General features: G+C 37.0%; 1 protein-coding gene across 2 annotated transcripts in view; it reads left to right on the top strand.

Annotated features, from left to right (window-relative positions):
• The window catches only part of LOC127446993 (F-box-like/WD repeat-containing protein TBL1X), a 31,427-nt gene extending 14,039 nt beyond the window's left edge, over window positions 1–17,388 (top strand). For both annotated transcript variants that reach the window (XM_051708416.1, XM_051708415.1), the window contains 11 exons: window positions 234–366; window positions 5,786–5,927; window positions 6,216–6,279; window positions 6,387–6,484; window positions 6,571–6,631; window positions 8,153–8,274; window positions 8,381–8,455; window positions 10,713–10,840; window positions 11,070–11,235; window positions 11,323–11,424; window positions 16,663–17,388. In XM_051708416.1, the coding sequence (XP_051564376.1) occupies window positions 234–366; window positions 5,786–5,927; window positions 6,216–6,279; window positions 6,387–6,484; window positions 6,571–6,631; window positions 8,153–8,274; window positions 8,381–8,455; window positions 10,713–10,840; window positions 11,070–11,235; window positions 11,323–11,424; window positions 16,663–16,689 (1,118 nt within the window). In that variant the 3' untranslated portion in view covers window positions 16,690–17,388. The remainder of the gene's footprint in view (window positions 1–233; window positions 367–5,785; window positions 5,928–6,215; window positions 6,280–6,386; window positions 6,485–6,570; window positions 6,632–8,152; window positions 8,275–8,380; window positions 8,456–10,712; window positions 10,841–11,069; window positions 11,236–11,322; window positions 11,425–16,662) is intronic.
• The last annotated feature ends 438 nt before the right edge of the window (window positions 17,389–17,826 follow it).

The raw sequence follows: 17,826 nt of genomic DNA, 5'->3' as shown, positions 1-17,826 counted from the left end.
CAACTGTGACTTGTCCTCCGCCACCCGGATTGAGGTAACCGCGCCACCACGAGGACCTGCTAAGTAGTGGGAATTGGGCATGACAAATAAGTATAAATTAGCCTGGATAAGTTATGACATTTGATTTGAATAAATGTTTGACATTTTACTGTAGAACGTTTTTCAACTGGCATCCTCACCCGTGCATCATTGGTAAGAAGTATTGAAGAGCGTTTGTATTTTCTCTCTGTCAGATCATCACGAGGAGTTGATGGAGGAGGACGGAGAGATCCAGATTCCTGCCAGCAAAGCCACAGTGTTGAGAGGTCATGAGTCAGAGGTCTTCATCTGTGCCTGGAACCCTGTCTGTGACCTCTTGGCCTCAGGGTGAGTCACTCTACAGATACTGACCTATCCACCTTATTTTGTAATGTGGAAGTAAGCAGATGGCTGCATTTACAGCGAGTGTGACAAGAGACGGTAATAAAATCTGCTTCTTTCTTTACTGAGATCGTACAGTGTTTCTTGTCTCCATGTAAACCTCCGTTCATGCAGTATGTACCTGCATAACCTCCAATGATGCCTTTATTTATTTCCAAAGGCGATGTTTCATAAGCCATGCTGAATGTGAGATCTGCGTGTCTGTTTACTATACGCCACTACGAAAGAGAGAATGCTCTCTGACAAGAACGGAGAGAATAAAGGCCCAAATATACTTCATACCAAATCGAAGAATGAACAGGTATTGCGTCATTTAGAACAAAATCTGGCCAAAAGTAAGGTGTTTTTGCGTTCGGTTTGGTTGTTCGGAACAGCTTGCCTTGGCGAACTTTTAGGAAAACTTCTAACCACCTGCTAAACACCTTCTTACTGCCACTGGTCCACGTCATCGGTAGGTGTGACCTGGAGCTCCACCTATCTAGAGCCCGACAGCTAATTCTGTTTACGTTCTTAACCCTTGTGTGTCAGTTTAAAAAAAGTTACTCAGAGGTCCTTCGAGGACAATAATGTCCATGTCAAAAAAATATATTAATATTATATTACTTTCAATTAGATAACATTTTTAACCAACATCAGTCCTGGTCATAAATACCAAATATTCATTCATTTTCAGGATTTTAACCCTTTAAATGCCAGTTTGTTTACATAATGCCACTGTTGTTTTTTTACACATACACACATTTCTCAATACACACATACAAAACACACTCTGACATCCATACCAACACACCCACACAATTTTAGCTGCATCATTTATTCAATTGGCCTGCAGTGCTCTATAATACAGCAAACAGAAAATAGGGGAAAAGCATGTATTTACTCCATAGGCTAAACATGAGAAAAATGGCGCCATCTGGTGGAAAATATAAAAATGTAAATTTTGAAGCCAGGGCTACAGAATGAAAGCATAATATCATAGAATTCATGAGTTTATGATTTAATGGCACTGGGATCAAATATTGCAGTTTTAATGGGTTTCAATGGGGACATTTTTGTCCTGAAGGTCCTGAGTGTAACTATTTTGTGTACACAGTGTATTATAGATGTATTATAGGAACTGAGGTTGAAATATCAAAATTCCCCCAAAAATACACACCTTTGGCAAAAACAGTCAAAATGATCGAAAAAACAAAAAAGAAAAAGACAAAAATGTCCTGAAGGTCGCACAAGGGTTAAGTCAGTCAAATTCAGTCAACAAGAGCACACCGGCATGTAGAGTTATTAGCGAACTGGTGCAAATTTACCTACATCTGTACAATCGTTCATGTAGAGAAATTTTCCAAGACCGTGTCATGCGATTGTTTTGTTTTGTTTAATTAGTCTACAAAAGTAGTGAAATCTACTCAAATGCTTACAAGTGCCCATTCACTCATGTGCCATCTGCAGTGAAAACCATTCACACATCTGCCCAAAGTAAGATTACTTTAATCTACTTAACTCCAGATTGTTCCAGGGGGATTGTCCCTGTAATAAGTGCACTGTAAGTCACTTTGGATAAAAGCATCTGCCAAATGCATAAATGTAAGATTAACATTATTCTTTTGTCTTTATTACATTTACATTTATGCATTTGGCAGATGCTTTTATCCAAAGTGACTTATAGTACCCTTATTACAGGGACAATCCCCCCCGGAGCAACCTGGAGTTAAGTGCCTTGCTCAAGGACACAATGGTGATGCCTGTTGGGATCGAACCAGCAACCTCCTGCTTAACAGTTCAGTGTTTTAGCCCACTACGCCACCACCACTCATTATTCTACACTTTATCACTTTTATACACTGATCTTTGCAGTAGTATCAGTGTCATCATAGATTACAATAACAGAGTGTAACCGGTGCGTATTATAATGTGTTAGTGCATTAGTGTCATGAATTCACAATGTAAACAGGTCAAATTAAACATTTTCTACTGCATATAACTTTAAATCATCATCGAGTGGTTAAATAAACTTCTTTTACTGACCTCATATGAATTCTACTCAAAGAATGAGGCATAAAGTCACTGATAACACATTTTAATAGCACATTAGTTAAGATTTTACTGAGCTTCCTCATATTTAAATGCTCCTCTAAACGCCTCCCACTGCGGTCTGGCGGGTGTCTGAATGTCCGCAAACAGTATGCCGTCGCTCGACTGTTTAGAACTTCTTTTTTCCACTGAACAAAGAATGAATAAGAACTTCTCCGGAAGTATATCGAGGCCTTAATGCATTTATTATTTTGTTAAGATGCTTTTTACTCTCTGCTGGTTGTGTAAAGTTTGTCAGACGGCGAGGAGGACCGTCCATGTCAGCGCTTGATTTGATTAATTCTGCCTGTGCATCAGTGTGTGATGAAACAATGGCAAAATGTAATAAACGGTAAAACTATATGCGCTCTGAACCAATGTGTTTATGAAAGTAGTAATTAATGCTAATAATATGACGACATACATTGCCAGCCTGTAATATAAAGCAGCCTGTAATAGTGCTTTTGACTGAAGAAAAGAAGTTAACTTGGAACACTGGAATACTTCATTCTGATTGGTCAATCACGCCACCTAGCGGTCTGATATTTCTGAATAACAACCCCACATCCGGTTATTGCGAATAATATTTCCTACTTCTCGTATGCTCTGCGATCTGTACAGGGTGGCCCAAAAAAAACAGGGCTACTATGTTTGATCGCTTATATCTAAAAACTGCATAAAGGCATTCATGATTTCTGACATACTACTGTGACTTTGTGTAAACAACAAAATGACGTCACTGTAACGTCATCGTGAACAACAACTTGCTACGAATAAATAAGTTAATAGTTTAAATTAGTTTTCAATGGCAGCAAACTTAGGTGCTTCTCTTTTACCAAATGATTTACTTATTTATTAGTAGCATGTTGTTGCTCACAGTTCTCACAGTGATGTCATTGTGTTATTTACAAAAAGTTGTAGAAGTACGGCAGAAGTCGTGCAAACGCATTTAAGCATTTTTGAGATATGAGCAATCAAACATAGTGGCCCTGTTTTATTTTGGGCCACCCTGTACGCTAATAAAATTCTTTAAACTCAAATCAGTGATTCATTTCAATGTATTTATTTAATGGGCATGTAGTCTTGTAATAAGCTGGATAATGAGCAAAGAGACGGACTTCTTTTGCTAAATAAACACCAACAGAACACAATCCGGAAGTGAAATTCAGCTGTTTCACGAGACTTTACTATTTCTTTCTTCTCACATAATAACTTAGAAAATGAACCATTATTTAATGTCCATTTATTGATTTATTCGGTAGGTAGACGTGTAATAAGCTGGATAATGTACAGCCAGCTGGTTGTTATCGCAAAGAGTCCTTTGCTTCACATCGGGGATGCTGATCACCCTGTTGGGGTTTATTTTGGGATAACGACCGGCTGACTGTACATTATCCCTTACTTAAAGGGGGAAATAATTGTGTTTTGACTGTCGTTACTGTAAACTAATTTCATAAACTGAAATAAATATAAAAACTAAAATAACTCAAACTAAACCTAGACAAAAATAAGCTATAGCTAATAATCATAGTGTGAAAACCAATTAAAACTAATTACAAAGGAAAATTAAAAGTAAAACTAAAATAAAAGCTAAAGTTAGAACTACACTACCCATGATCCTAAGAGAAAGATCCACCAATTAGAGAATCGCAATCGAGTCGCTCTCCTTTCACTCTCAAACTTATATATTTGTATATTTCTGAATATTTTGCAATGAACTGAACCCTATAAGCTCTGAAGGTGTTTTTAAAGAGTACCTATTATGGTTTTTCAAATATTACCTTTCATGTTGTGTGTTATATAGCTGTTTGTGAATGTAAAAAAGTCTGCAAAGTTTCAAAAATCAAAGTGCATGACAAATGGATTTATTGACTCCCAAAAGAAAGAACCGATTCTGAACACCTGAAACGAGTCGTTAGTAATTCCAGACTTACTTCCTGTACTAACCTACGTAATTTGGTAACTAAAAACCCGCCTCTGGTCTTCATTGGCTGCTCGCGATCAGCTTTGACCCGCCCTCAAACACTACAGTAAGCGGTAGACCAATCACAACAGACTGGGACATCTGACCAATCAGAGCAGAGTATGCTCTCTGAAAGGAGGAGTTTAGAACGGATCATTGAACGAGTCATTTTTGACACTGGGGAAAAAAAAGGTAATGCTGCAATTTAAATTATGAGAAAATTAAAGTGTTTTTTGACCTTGGATGCATGTAAATCTATTGTATGAGACCTTTAAAATAAAATTAGGCACGTTTAAAAACCAAAATAGGTGCTCTTTAAAGATTTCCTGTTTCAGTGGCATACCGAAAATTAAAGACTTATAACTAGATAAAAAACAAGCAAACAAAAAAACAAGGAGGGTCAAGTGTTTGGTATAATTTTAAAGAAACGTTTCAACATTATGATACATTCTGAGACTCTCGGTCTAAGAAACTGATGAAAAAACATTTAAAAATGTAGCCAAAAATGTACTTTTTTTTTTTTTTTCCTTATTTTTCTGATTTGACATTATATATCTCTGGGTGTAAATAAGGTGGCTCTGAAAAACTGCTTTTGTTTTATCATGTCAACTGTATCTGAAAAACATTTTATGGTGATACGACAAAGCAATCAAAAGTTATAACATTACAAATATAATTGATCATAGTGTCCAAAAACATCTCCAAACAAATAAAACATAATAATTGTACATAAGAACTAATTACACATGCAAACACAACAATGACTAAAGGTTTGCATAGCATGCAGACATGATTTTAGTAATGAGATTTCACAGAATGAGTTTCATTCTGTGTCATTTGAGTCATCATTGAGTCTGTGGCACACTTCTGATTTGTCCCGAGCTTAAAGGGTTGAAAATATATTGTTTCTATAAATATAATAAACAACTTTAAATCAATAGTTTTATATTTTTCCATAGTTCTTTTTATTTGATTATGCCATATGCAATGCTTCATGGGATTATAGTTCATTCCCTCATTAAAGTTAAGTACACAGTCTTGTACGTTTGTCTTTTTGTCTGATTTTCAAATACTTTTTAGCTTCAAATCAAAGTTTGTAATGTTGTGATTCACCTCAGAGCTGGTTGGTTTGGTTCATGAACTCTTATGAAGGATTTGATGAAATCACTACGGGGGAAAATACTTTCAGAACAAAGACAGCTAACAGAGTGGGTGGGCAGTGTTGTGTTTTGTTTTTATTTGATCGTTTATTAATTTATTGATTGCTTCTAATTGAGTTTCATGCAATCTTTATTGATTTGTTTATTGTATTTTAATGTATTGTTTGCACTGCAGTTCTGGTGACTCAACAGCTCGTATATGGAACCTGAATGAGAACAGTAACAGCGGCTCGACTCAGCTGGTGCTGCGCCACTGTATTAGAGAGGGGGGGCAGGACGTGCCCAGTAACAAAGACGTCACCTCATTAGACTGGAACGTGAGTGGACTCCATTAAACACCATTAAACAGATTGTTCCGACAACTGTAAACAGCCTACAGGAATATCAGTGAACTGTACTACATTGCAGAAGCATTGATTATTTACATTATTATAATACTTTATTGTTATATCCATTTTACAATGATTTTACCACGGTTAAGGGTTAAGAACATCCTTTAAATGTGGTAAAATTACAGTAATGCATGACCTGTCATGGCCTATTGCTATTGCAACGTTTGGCATCAACTTTCTCACGTTATATATCTATTTGTTTTTTGTCTGAAGAGTGACGGTACTCTCCTAGCAACCGGATCTTATGATGGATTTGCAAGAATATGGACTAAAGATGGTACGTCAACCCTTACTTACATGGCACAGCAATTCCCTTGCATGGACAACTAATCAAACTCAAGCAAGTGTCATTTTAAACGAGCGTGTGTTTCTGGTTTTTAACAGGTAATCTGAGTAGTAAACTGGGACAGCACAAAGGGCCCATATTTGCACTCAAGTGGAATAAGAAAGGAAACAGTATTCTCAGCGCTGGAGTTGATAAGGTGGTTCTGTCTGTCTGTCTATCTGTCTGTCTGTCTGTCTAAACGGACTTTCTTTAATCAATTTTTGCTGTCTTGCTCTCTTGCAGACGACAATAATTTGGGATGCACACACAGGCGAAGCTAAGCAGCAGTTCTCTTTTCATTCTGGTAAGTTCACAGAACTACAGGACCTGCGGCCTTGCGTAAAATCTTTGCGTAGATTTCGTATTAAAAGTATTTGTACGCATACATTTTGAGGATGCACAGCAGTGGGAAAACAAGAAGACCTATGTGTGCATTTGTGACGTATGTGTGAGGGGCTTGAAAAGTGTCAAATATTTTTGTGAAATTTGATTCTTATATTTATAAAAAATCTTTTTTGAACGGCATAACACCCTTAAAGGTATGTAAGCCTATTTCTGCCAAATGGAGAAAAAACGTGCTTTGGTAAGTCATAAATATGAGATAAAAAAAGACAATTATTAAATACAGTCATAATTATTAAATTAAAAGTCATAATTATTAAATACAAAGTCATATTTATGACAGTCATAATTATTAAATACAGTCATAATTATTAAATTAAAAGTCATAATTATTAAATTAAAAGACATATTTATGACAGTCATAATTATTAAATACAAAGTCATAATTATTAAATTAAGTCATAATTATTACATTAAGTCATAATTATTATATACAGTCATAATTATTAAATACAAAGTCATAATTGTTAAATTAAGTCATAATTATTAAATACAGTCATAATTATTAAATACAAAGTCATATTTATGACAGTCATAATTATTAAATACAGTCATAATTATTAAATTAAAAGTCATAATTATTAAATTAAAAGACATATATATGACAGTCATAATTATTAAATACAAAGTCATAATTGTTAAATTAAGTCATAATTATTAAATACAGTCATAATTATTAAATACAAAGTCATAATTATTAAATTAAAAGTCATAATTATTAAATTAAGTCATAATTATTATATACAGTCATAATTATTAAATTAAAAGTCATAATTATTAAATTAAAAGTCATAATTATTATATACAGTCATAATTATTAAATTAAAAGTCATATTTATGACAAAAAGTTAAACCTATGAGATAAAAAGTCAAAATTATTAGATTGTAAAATGTAATTATAAGATTAAGATATAATTGATAAGATTGTTGTAATTCATAAATTTAAGGTCATATTTATGACAAATTCATAATTATGTGAAATTCTAAATTATTAGATGATAAGTCATAATTAAGAGATATAAAGTCATATAGATACTGTAATTATAATTATAATTATTAAAGTCATAACTTAAGTCATAAGTGGTTCTTTAAAAAGGTGTAAAATGTTACACTTTTATGTTATTTGTATAAAAAAGATTGCATAAAATGTGCTTTTTATGTGTTTGATTAGATATTCTGGACAATGTCATCAAGTCCGATTTTTATACCAAACATTGCATTTATAACATATTCTTTAAAGGTAGGGTCAAATTTGCCTAAGAAGCAGAATTGTATGAATTATTAGGACTTATTTTCAGAGTATTTTGAATTGAAGTAACATATAAACAGAGTTTATACATCAGACCTCAGGTGGAAAACTATGATCTGATTGGATCAGTCCTCTGATGTCACAGTGATGTGTTGTCTTGGCTCTTCTCATCAGCTCCGGCTCTGGACGTCGACTGGCAGAATAACACCACGTTTGCATCCTGCAGTACGGACATGTGCATCCACGTGTGTCGCCTAGGAAGTGAGCGACCGCTCAAGACCTTCCAAGGGCACACGGTGAGCTGCTCACAACATGCTAACATGCTGTCTCTCCCTCATTCTGACCAGTTTTGCTGTACTCGTGTGTAAAATCGTAAATCAAAACAGCATTTGTTTCTTTCAGAATGAAGTGAACGCCATTAAATGGGACCCATCGGGAATGCTGCTAGCATCCTGTTCCGATGACATGACGTTGAAGGTACAAATTACTTCCTGTTACCTTTATAAGAACTGTCAGTGTTCTGAAGGGGTGAGACGATAACACTCACAATGCAGAACACACACACACACACACACACACACACACACACACACAACCAGAGCATCAATAAGTGGAGCTCTACAGCCATCTTTTGGTCATTGTTGGCATTACAAGTCATTTCCAGCTGATGACAGCAATCAGACACACACACACACACACACACACACACACACACGTTTGCAATATACATTTTTACTCTAGAAAGTTTGAAATTGCAAAATGTTTAATCTGATTCTTCTGTTTTATACTCTAATTGAATTTTCAGAATTTTGCAGTTCATTTCTGTTTCTTGATGTTCATTTTCTTGACATTATTATGCATTTACTTTGAGTTATTTACATTTTTATGTTTGAAATAAATTATTGGTAGAAAAATGTTTATTCTGTGTCTTCTCTTTGTAACACCATGGTCAGGTTTGATTGCAAGCATAATGACATAAACTGCAAAAACTGACACTTCAAATCAATTTAAAATGCTAAACTTTGACAAATAATACTTTGATAATGTATATATACACCAATCAGCCACAACATTAAAACCACCTGCCTAATATCATGTAGGTCCCCCTTGTGCTGCCACAGCGCTGACCCGCTGAGGCATGGACTCTACAAGACCCCTGAAGGTGTCCTGCGGTATCTGGCACCAAGACGTTAGCAGCAGATCCTTTAAGTCCTGTAAGTTGCGAGGTGAGGCCTCCATGGATCGGACTTGTTTGTCCAGCACATCCCATAGATGCTCAGTCGGATTGAGATCTGGGGAATTTTGGAGGCTAAGTCAACACCTTGAACTCTTTGTCATGTTCCTCAAACCATTCCTGAACAATGTGTGCAGTGTGGCAGGGCACATTATCCTGCTGAAAGAGGCCACTGCCATCAGGGAATACCGTTGCCATGAAGGGGTGTACCCGGTCTGCAACAATCTTTAGATAGGTGGTACGTGTCAAAGTAGCATCCACATGAATGCCAAGACCCAAGGTTTCCCAGCAGAACATTGTCCAGAGCATCACACTCCCTCCGCCGGCCTGCCTTCTTCCCATAATGCATCCTCCTGCCATCTCTTCCCCAGGTAAACGATGCACATGCACCCAGCTGTCCACATGATCTAAAAGAAAGTGTGATTCATCAAACCAGGCCACCTTCTTCCATTGTTCCATGGTCCAGTTCTGACACTCACGTGCCCATTGTTGGCACTTTCGGCGGTGGACAGGGGTCAGCATGGGCACTCTGACCGGTTTGCGGCTATGCAGTCCCATACGCAGCAAGCTGTGATGCACTGTGTGTTCTGACACCTTTCTATCATAGCCAGCATTATGTTTTTCAGCAGTTTGTGCTACAGTAGCTCTTCTGTGGGATCGGACCTGTCGGGCTAGCCTTCGCTCCCCTCACGCATCAATGAGCCTTGGGCACCCATGACCCTGTCGCCACTTTTGATGGGTACTATCCACTGCATACCGGAAACCCCCCACAAGACCTGCCATTTAAGAGATGCACTGACCCAGTCGTCTAGCCATCACAATTAGGCCCTTGTCAAAGTCGCTCAGATCCTTACGCTTGCCCATTTTTCCTGCTTCCAACACTTGAAATTCAAGAACTGACTGTTCACTTGCTGCCTAATATATCCCACCCCTTGACAGGTGCCATTGTAACGAGATAATCAATGTTATTGACTTCACCTGTCAGTGGTTTTAACGTTGTGGCTGATCAGTGTATATCCAAATGTATATCTTGTGATAAAATATAAAATTAGGTTACAATAAGCCATCAGACTACAATCATCTACTGGCTGTTACTGGCATGACGTGGTGTTCAAGTCAAGTTAATTATATTTTGTTCACCAGATGGCAGCAGTCTGCCTCCAATATCTGTCACATTCTCATATCTTCTTCATGTTTCAACTTATAGACTGTAGGTTCTGAATTTATATATATATATATATATATTATTAATTAGCTTATTTGTATATGCATATTAATGGTAACATTTAGAAATGTACATGTAAAAAAGATCAAAAGAGCATAAAATCCCAAAAGAAATGCATACATTTATTGTTCTTCAGGGAAGAAGAAATGGTATCATCATCATCATCATCATCATCAAAAAAAAAAAAAAGGGTTACACATCTGACCCAAAAATGACTGTGAATACCAAAGGGAGTTGTTGTGTTTTTATTTATAACACATTCACTCTTGCTGCAGATCTGGAGTATGAAGCAGGATTCATGTGTTCACAATCTTCAAGCTCACAACAGAGAGATCTACACTATCAAATGGAGCCCGACGGGTGTTGGCAGCAACAACCCCAATGCCAACACTTTACTGGCCAGGTAACACCTTTAACCTGAACAAAATACTCTAGATGATTGAACAAGACCCATTCATTTAAAGACATTCAAAGACACAAGGACTGTTATATTTATTGACATAACTCATTTAAAGCATTCCAGATTAAAAGGTCTTTAAGATACCAAGAAACATAAATTCAGTCAAGTGTGTCCAAACTTTTGACTAGTAGTGAATGTTTTAATCTGTCATCGTTTGCTTGATTTTCTTCAGTGCCTCTTTTGACTCGACGGTGCGATTATGGGATGTTGAGAGGGGCGTTTGCGTCCACAGGCTTACCAAACACCAGGAGCCGGTCTACAGCGTCGCCTTCAGTCCTGATGGGAAGTTCTTGGCCAGCGGATCCTTTGATAAATGTGTGCACATCTGGGACACTGTGGTCAGTTAACGGTCATTCACAAACACCGCTGATGTGTGTAGCTCATGAGTTTGAGCGTGTTCATGATTCACGAGTGTTGTGTTTCAGAGCGGAGCTTTAGTGAACAGCTACAAGGGAACTGGAGGAATATTTGAAGTGTGCTGGAACGGTTTGGGAGATAAAGTTGGTGCGAGTGCGTCAGATGGATTGGTATGTTTATCTTGAAATCATTAGAAAGGGTTATGGATTATGGAAAAGATACTGGAATGTTTTAATATAGCACTGTTGTGAAGCTACTTTGAAACTTTAGCTTGCCAAGCTTTAAGCATAATTTAAAGTAGGTTGACTACAGTCAGGTACATTTTTGAAGAAGTTGTTGGCTACCACAAACTGTATTCAGTGCTGTGAAAAAGTATTTGCCTGATTTCTTCTGTTATTGTGTAGATCTCATACAAAATAGTTTCAAAAATTCAAACAAAATCTGACATAAAACAAAGGCAATATGAGTAAACACAAAATACAGTTTTTAAATGATAATGTTATTTATTGAAGCAAAAAAGTTATCCAATACCAACCGGGACTGTGTGAAAAAGTTTTTGCCCCCCCCCCCCCAGTTACTAAATCCCCAAATCTATGAATCTGCATTCATAATGGGGTTCAGCTGGACTAGACACACCCAGACCTGATCACTGCCAGCCCTGTTCAATCAAATCAACACCTAAATATAACTTTTTCAGCAGCATGAAGTTGGCTAAAAGGTCTCACCCAGTAGCACACTATGCCAAGGTCGAAAGAAATTCCAGAAATGATGAGGAAAAAGGTGATTGAAATACATCAGTCTGGGAAGGGTTACAAATCTATTTCAAAGGCTCTGGGACTCCAAAGAACCACAGTGAGAGCCATTATCTCCAAATGGAGAACACTTGACACAGTAGTTAACCTTCCCAGAAGTGGCCGACCTTCCAAAATTCCTCCAAGAGCACAGCGATGACTCATCCAGGAAGTCACAAAAAAGCCAAGGACAACATCCAAGGAACTGCAGGCCTCTCTCACATCAATAAAGGTCACTGTTCATGACTGCACAGTCAGAAAGACACGGGCCAAAAATGCCATCCATGGAAGTGTGGCGACTTGCAATAATTGAGGGAAACATGAATTCTGCTCTCTACCAGAAAACCCTAAAGGAGAACCTCCGGTCATCAGTCCGTGAGTTGAAGCTCAAGCACAACTTAGACAATGAGCCAAAGCATAGGAGTAAGTCCACCTCTGAATGGCTCAAAAGAAGCTAAATTAAAGTTTTGGAGTGGCCTAGTCAAAGTCCTGACTTGAACTCATTTGAGATGCCGTGGCAGGACCTTAAATGGGCAGTTCATGCTCGAAAACCCTCCAGTGTGGCTGAACTAAAGCAGTTCTGCAAAGAAAAATTCCAGCACAGCGATGTGAAAGACTGATCTCCAGTTATCGGAAGCGTTTGGTTGCAGTTGTTGCTGCTAAAGCTGGCACAGCCAGATATTAAGTTTAAGGGGGCAGTTAGTTTTTCACATGGGTGACATAGGTGTTGGATAACTGTTGCTTGAGTATAAATATATATATTTGAATCTGTATTGTGTGTTTACTCAGGTTGCCTTTGTTTTATGTTATATCTAATTTGAAGATCTAAAACTATTTAGTATGAAAAATACACAAAAATAGAAGAAATCAGGAAGGGTGTGAATACATTTTCACAGCACTGTATTGGCAATATTGAAGCCATTTAACCCTCCTATTCTGATCAAGTAGAGGCACTTACTTGACCAGACACAGTACAGGTGTAACTTTTTTGCTTTAAGAAATGGTGGGGGTGGGGGGGGGGTGTGCATGCATGAGTGTGTGTTGTGTTCTTCGCTATATTGTGGGTGTGTTATGGTCTTACCCCTTCATTTATGTGTGTGTTTGTTCTGCATCATGGCTGATTTATAGATTTTATAAAAAAAAAAAAAAAACTGCTCTGTGTTATAGTGTCACCAGTTCATTGTGTGTGTGTGTGTGTGTGTGTGTTTTGCACTCTGCATGTTAAGTCTCACCTCTTAATTTCTTTGTGTGTTTTTTCTGCATGGTGGGTGATTTATATATTGTATTTGACAATAAAATTAAAAACAAATCTGTTTTTTAGCCTTTCCCATTCATTTCCTATGGTCGGTCAATTTTGACCACGAACAGCAAAGGTGTTGCTTTTTTTTTACAACCACTAAGACTTATCGAATCAAATAAAAAAAAAGGTGTGTGTGTGTGTGTGTGTTCAGATGGCTAGCGGAGGAAAAGTAAAAAAGTCTTGTACCGCTCAGGGCCTCGTTTCCCAAAAGCATCGTAACTTAAGTAGTACTTGAAAATGCTCTGGAGTAATCGCTCATCGCTAAGAGCATCGTAAGGACATGGACTTATGCAAACACCTGCAGGACAATCGCAAAATTACACTTTATACAATTTAAATACCAATAGCTACACTTTATGCTGAGGCTTTAATATAAGGATATATGTGTTTTATTTATTTTTATTTTAACAGTCAAATCTAATAATAATAATAATAATAATAATAGTTAAATGCATAAAATAGATAGTCTGAATAGATTAATTAATAAACAAAGTTATTTGTGTAGACTAGTTGGTAACAACAAAGTGGTGGCATGATTGAAGCAGACAACTGTATATATTGATATTAAAATTGTCCGTATATACTGGCTCATCATCCTGCAGATGCTTTTATCCTCATCTCCACTTCCTCTCTGACACCCTAAGGCCCTCTCGGCAGCACTACAAGTTGTGTCGCACCACACATAAAGCATTACTGTCACCTTTGTCACTTTTGGGAGTAAAGAGCAGACCTCCGCACTATTGGTCAATGTCCCTAAAGCGCATCTTCCAAACGTCGCCTTATTTTGCGCTCCTCGATAATACGTTGAATGTCTGAATATTCAGTGAATGCTTGTAATTATTAGGATCATACACGGGGCCTCCGCTGTCTTCACTAATCCTGGAAGCTTTTATATCGAATTTGTGAAAACGAAATATTATAAATGCACACCTGATTATGGAAGCAGATTGTGTAAAAGAAAAAGATCGTTCTGCACAAAATTATTGTAAAAACAATATGTAAATATGTAGTTAATTAGGTCGAACATTTGAGAAAATATTTAAAAACAAATTTAAGCGAGGTAAATTACAATTTACAATTGATGTAAAGTAACGCACAAATATAATAAAGTTACATTGACGAACAGCACTATACGGTCAGCACTGTCACACAGACAGCGACTCTCTTAAGTAGCTCTTAAAGCGCGTCCTCGCAAGTTCATGTTATGTGCAGTGTTGGGAAACGCACGTAAAAAATATCGAACGCTAGAAAAATTGCTCGTAGAAAACGCTCTTAACCTCTAAGATCAATCGTTAATGGGAAACGCAGCCCAGATAAACTAAACAATTTTTTATTACATTGGAAAATCTTATTTCGGTCAAAAATGACCGGACAGAATTGGAAGGTTAAGTGAGAGGTTAAGTGAGTTTTTACTATCAGATATAATTAGAGATCGACCAATATTGATTTTTTACAACCAATACTAATTATATTGCAGTGTTCACATGTCCGACAATCTACATGTAGTACCGATATTAAAGGTGCTGTAAGCGATTTTAGCGTTCTGAATCTTTCACGTGACTGAGCCGTTGAATTAGCCACGCCCCCTCATTCCCTGCCCTCCAGAAATAATTTTGAGACAAAAACTGAGCAAAAGAGCAGCATTGTTTGTTCCTGTGGCTGTCAAATTCAACAGTGGCACAATAGCGCCCTCAACTGACAAATATTATGAATCAAAGCTTCAATGATCTGCTTCAAATACAACATAATGAGAAAGAGCAAAATGATAGACAGCTGAAAAGCGTAAAGTTTTTGTTTGCTGTTAACGAAGTCTAGAGCTGTCACAGAGACCGGTGAGATATCTCAGGGCACTTATTTCATTAATAAATGTTTTTGCATACCTTTCCATGAAAAAATCACTTACAGCACCTTTAAGTAATAGTTTTATTGATGCCTTTCTGCACAGAGGTTACTAAATAATCATTAGACTACTACAATAAAATCTATGTAATGTACAGTATATGTTTAAGTAATACTCTACACACACACTTTTTAGATGATAATAAAAAACCTTGACATATTTTAAACTAAAACTTTAAAGTCTTAAAAGGTTATGGTATTGTTTATAAAGATGAAAAAGCTCACTAGTTCACTGAAATAATCATACATTTTAAGAAAAGTACAAATTTGTAAATACATCAACAATGCAATTACAGAGTCACAGTTTTTTTGCACAAATTTGCTGTTTCCTGTTGAACGCACAATAGTGTAAAATGGCATTTTAGGTGCTTTTCTTTACACAGCCACCAGATGCCGCACTTTATTGTTACTATATTTGATTAAATAATAACCGGTTAAGCAGAAAGTGTAAAAAAACGTTAAAAAAACATTGATAACTAATAAAAACAATTAAAATAAAAACTGAGATAAAATAATTTTTTTTTTTTATTTCAATATTTGTATTTATTATTATATTATTTTATTTTTTGATCCCCTTTTCTCCCAATTTGGAATGCCCAATTCCCACTACTTAGTAGGTCCTCGTGATGGCGCGGTTACTCACCTCAATCCGGGTGGCGGAGGACAAGTCTCAGTTGCCTCCGCTTCTGAGACCGTCAATCTGCACATCTTATCATGTGACTCGTTGTCATGACACCGCAGAGACTCACAGCATGTGGAGGCTCATGCTACTCTCCACGATCCACGCACAACTTACCACACGCCCCATTGAGAGCGAGAACCACTAATCACGACCACGAGGAGGTTACCCCATGTGACTCTACCCTCCCTAGCAACCGGGCCAATTTGGTTGCTTAGGAGACCTGGCTGGAGTCACTCAGCACACCCTGGATTCGAACTCGCGACTCCAGGGGTGATAGTCAGCGTCAATACTCGCTGAGCTACCCAGGCCCATTTTTATTTATTATTTATTAAATCAGAAATTGATTTAAATTGAAATTGAAATACCACCAATAAAATTAGAAAACACAATTTATTTATAACATCAGTTTATTTAACTGTGATGAAAAGCTGCACTTGACTAAAAATTATATTATATTTAAAATAATTGTTATTACTATTATAGATTATTTTGTAGAGCTAAACAAATAAGACATAAAATGCTGTACAGGCATCACCAGGCAGACAGTTGTAAAGCTAGATGCACAATACAGTGCAAATAAAAAACAAAATAAAAAAACGTATTATTTTGTACGCTGAAACTTGTGGGGAAAAGCTGCACTATTTTTCTCTCCAACACTGTTATAATGCAAGAGTGCATTTTTGCGGGTCATAATGGTGCATTTTCACTCTTAAACCTCCTTGTTTTGTTTTTCCAGGTCTGTGTTGTTGATCTACGGAAATAACTCCTGATGAATCTGAAGGTGGATACAGGATTGTGCAGCTAAATGTCTTCACTACATCTCTGCAGCTGTTGATGGCCATCCGAACTCACATTACCAAGAAATAAAATCCAAATGTTGAAAATAAAATTTCAGGAAAGCAGCTACTCGAGATGGCCAGAACAAGACGGCTTGTGCTGTTGGCCAGCGCTATAACGCAGTAAATGTGAGAGTTAGCAGATGTCTGGTCAGTGCACTAGATGGTCAGTGAGCTGAAAGCTGGAGATGTTTAAGTTCAAGAGTTTTGTTTTATTTTTTTGTCACGTGTTTGTAGTCCAACGGTGTTCGACGCCAACATTGTTGGGCAGCCCTGGTCGGGTTGTTTTGGGCCAGTTTTCCAGTCACGGGCATGAAGCCTCATTGTAGAAAAATGGATTTGAAATGGAGAACAACCTTTGGAAGTCACTCTCAGTCCAAAGCTATGCTTAATATGTGCCCTGTTAAACAGCCCATTATTTGAATCTCTCCTCGATGGAGAATAGTAAATATTTCATGAGCTTATTGTCGATTTTTTTGACTTGAACGACAGACTTTTGAGTGTTTTCCATCTTAACTGTGAATGAAGAAGTCGACTGCAGAATACTTGGGAAATTATTTTATTAAAATGTTAGAATTTATTAACTGTGTTCATGTTTCTTTACATAAAATCAGTTTTCTTCAGAAGCTTCAGATGTGTGCCTCAAAATCTGTGTCTTGTAAGTGGGAAAAGAACATTCCAGGCTGTGTGTTTGTTCTCCGGCTACGTCCACACTAATCGGTTTTCGTTTGGAAATGCATCAGTTTCGTTACGTTTACGCCTCTCATTTCCTCCACCAAAAAATGAAGCATTTCTGAAAAGCTCTCTATTAAAAAAATTATGATGATAGGAAACTGAAAACAGATTAGAGTGGATGTGGCCTCTGTGAGCTAGCAGACACCTTCATGTTTATATGTGTCATGGCATGTCCTAACCAAGACAAATGATACTAGCCATTACCATGGACGAGATAGTTCAGGTAAACTGGGCCATTTTTTTTATTGCAGTAAATGGTGAAACATTGCCCAGTTTTCCTGAATTCACTCTAGCTAGTTGCTTCATCACGTACTTCGTTAGGACATGGT

This window comes from Myxocyprinus asiaticus, chromosome 10 (genome assembly GCF_019703515.2).
Source record: "Myxocyprinus asiaticus isolate MX2 ecotype Aquarium Trade chromosome 10, UBuf_Myxa_2, whole genome shotgun sequence".
In the NCBI taxonomy this organism is placed as follows: domain Eukaryota; kingdom Metazoa; phylum Chordata; class Actinopteri; order Cypriniformes; family Catostomidae; genus Myxocyprinus; species Myxocyprinus asiaticus.
This window is presented reverse-complemented; position numbering and strand designations above follow the sequence as displayed.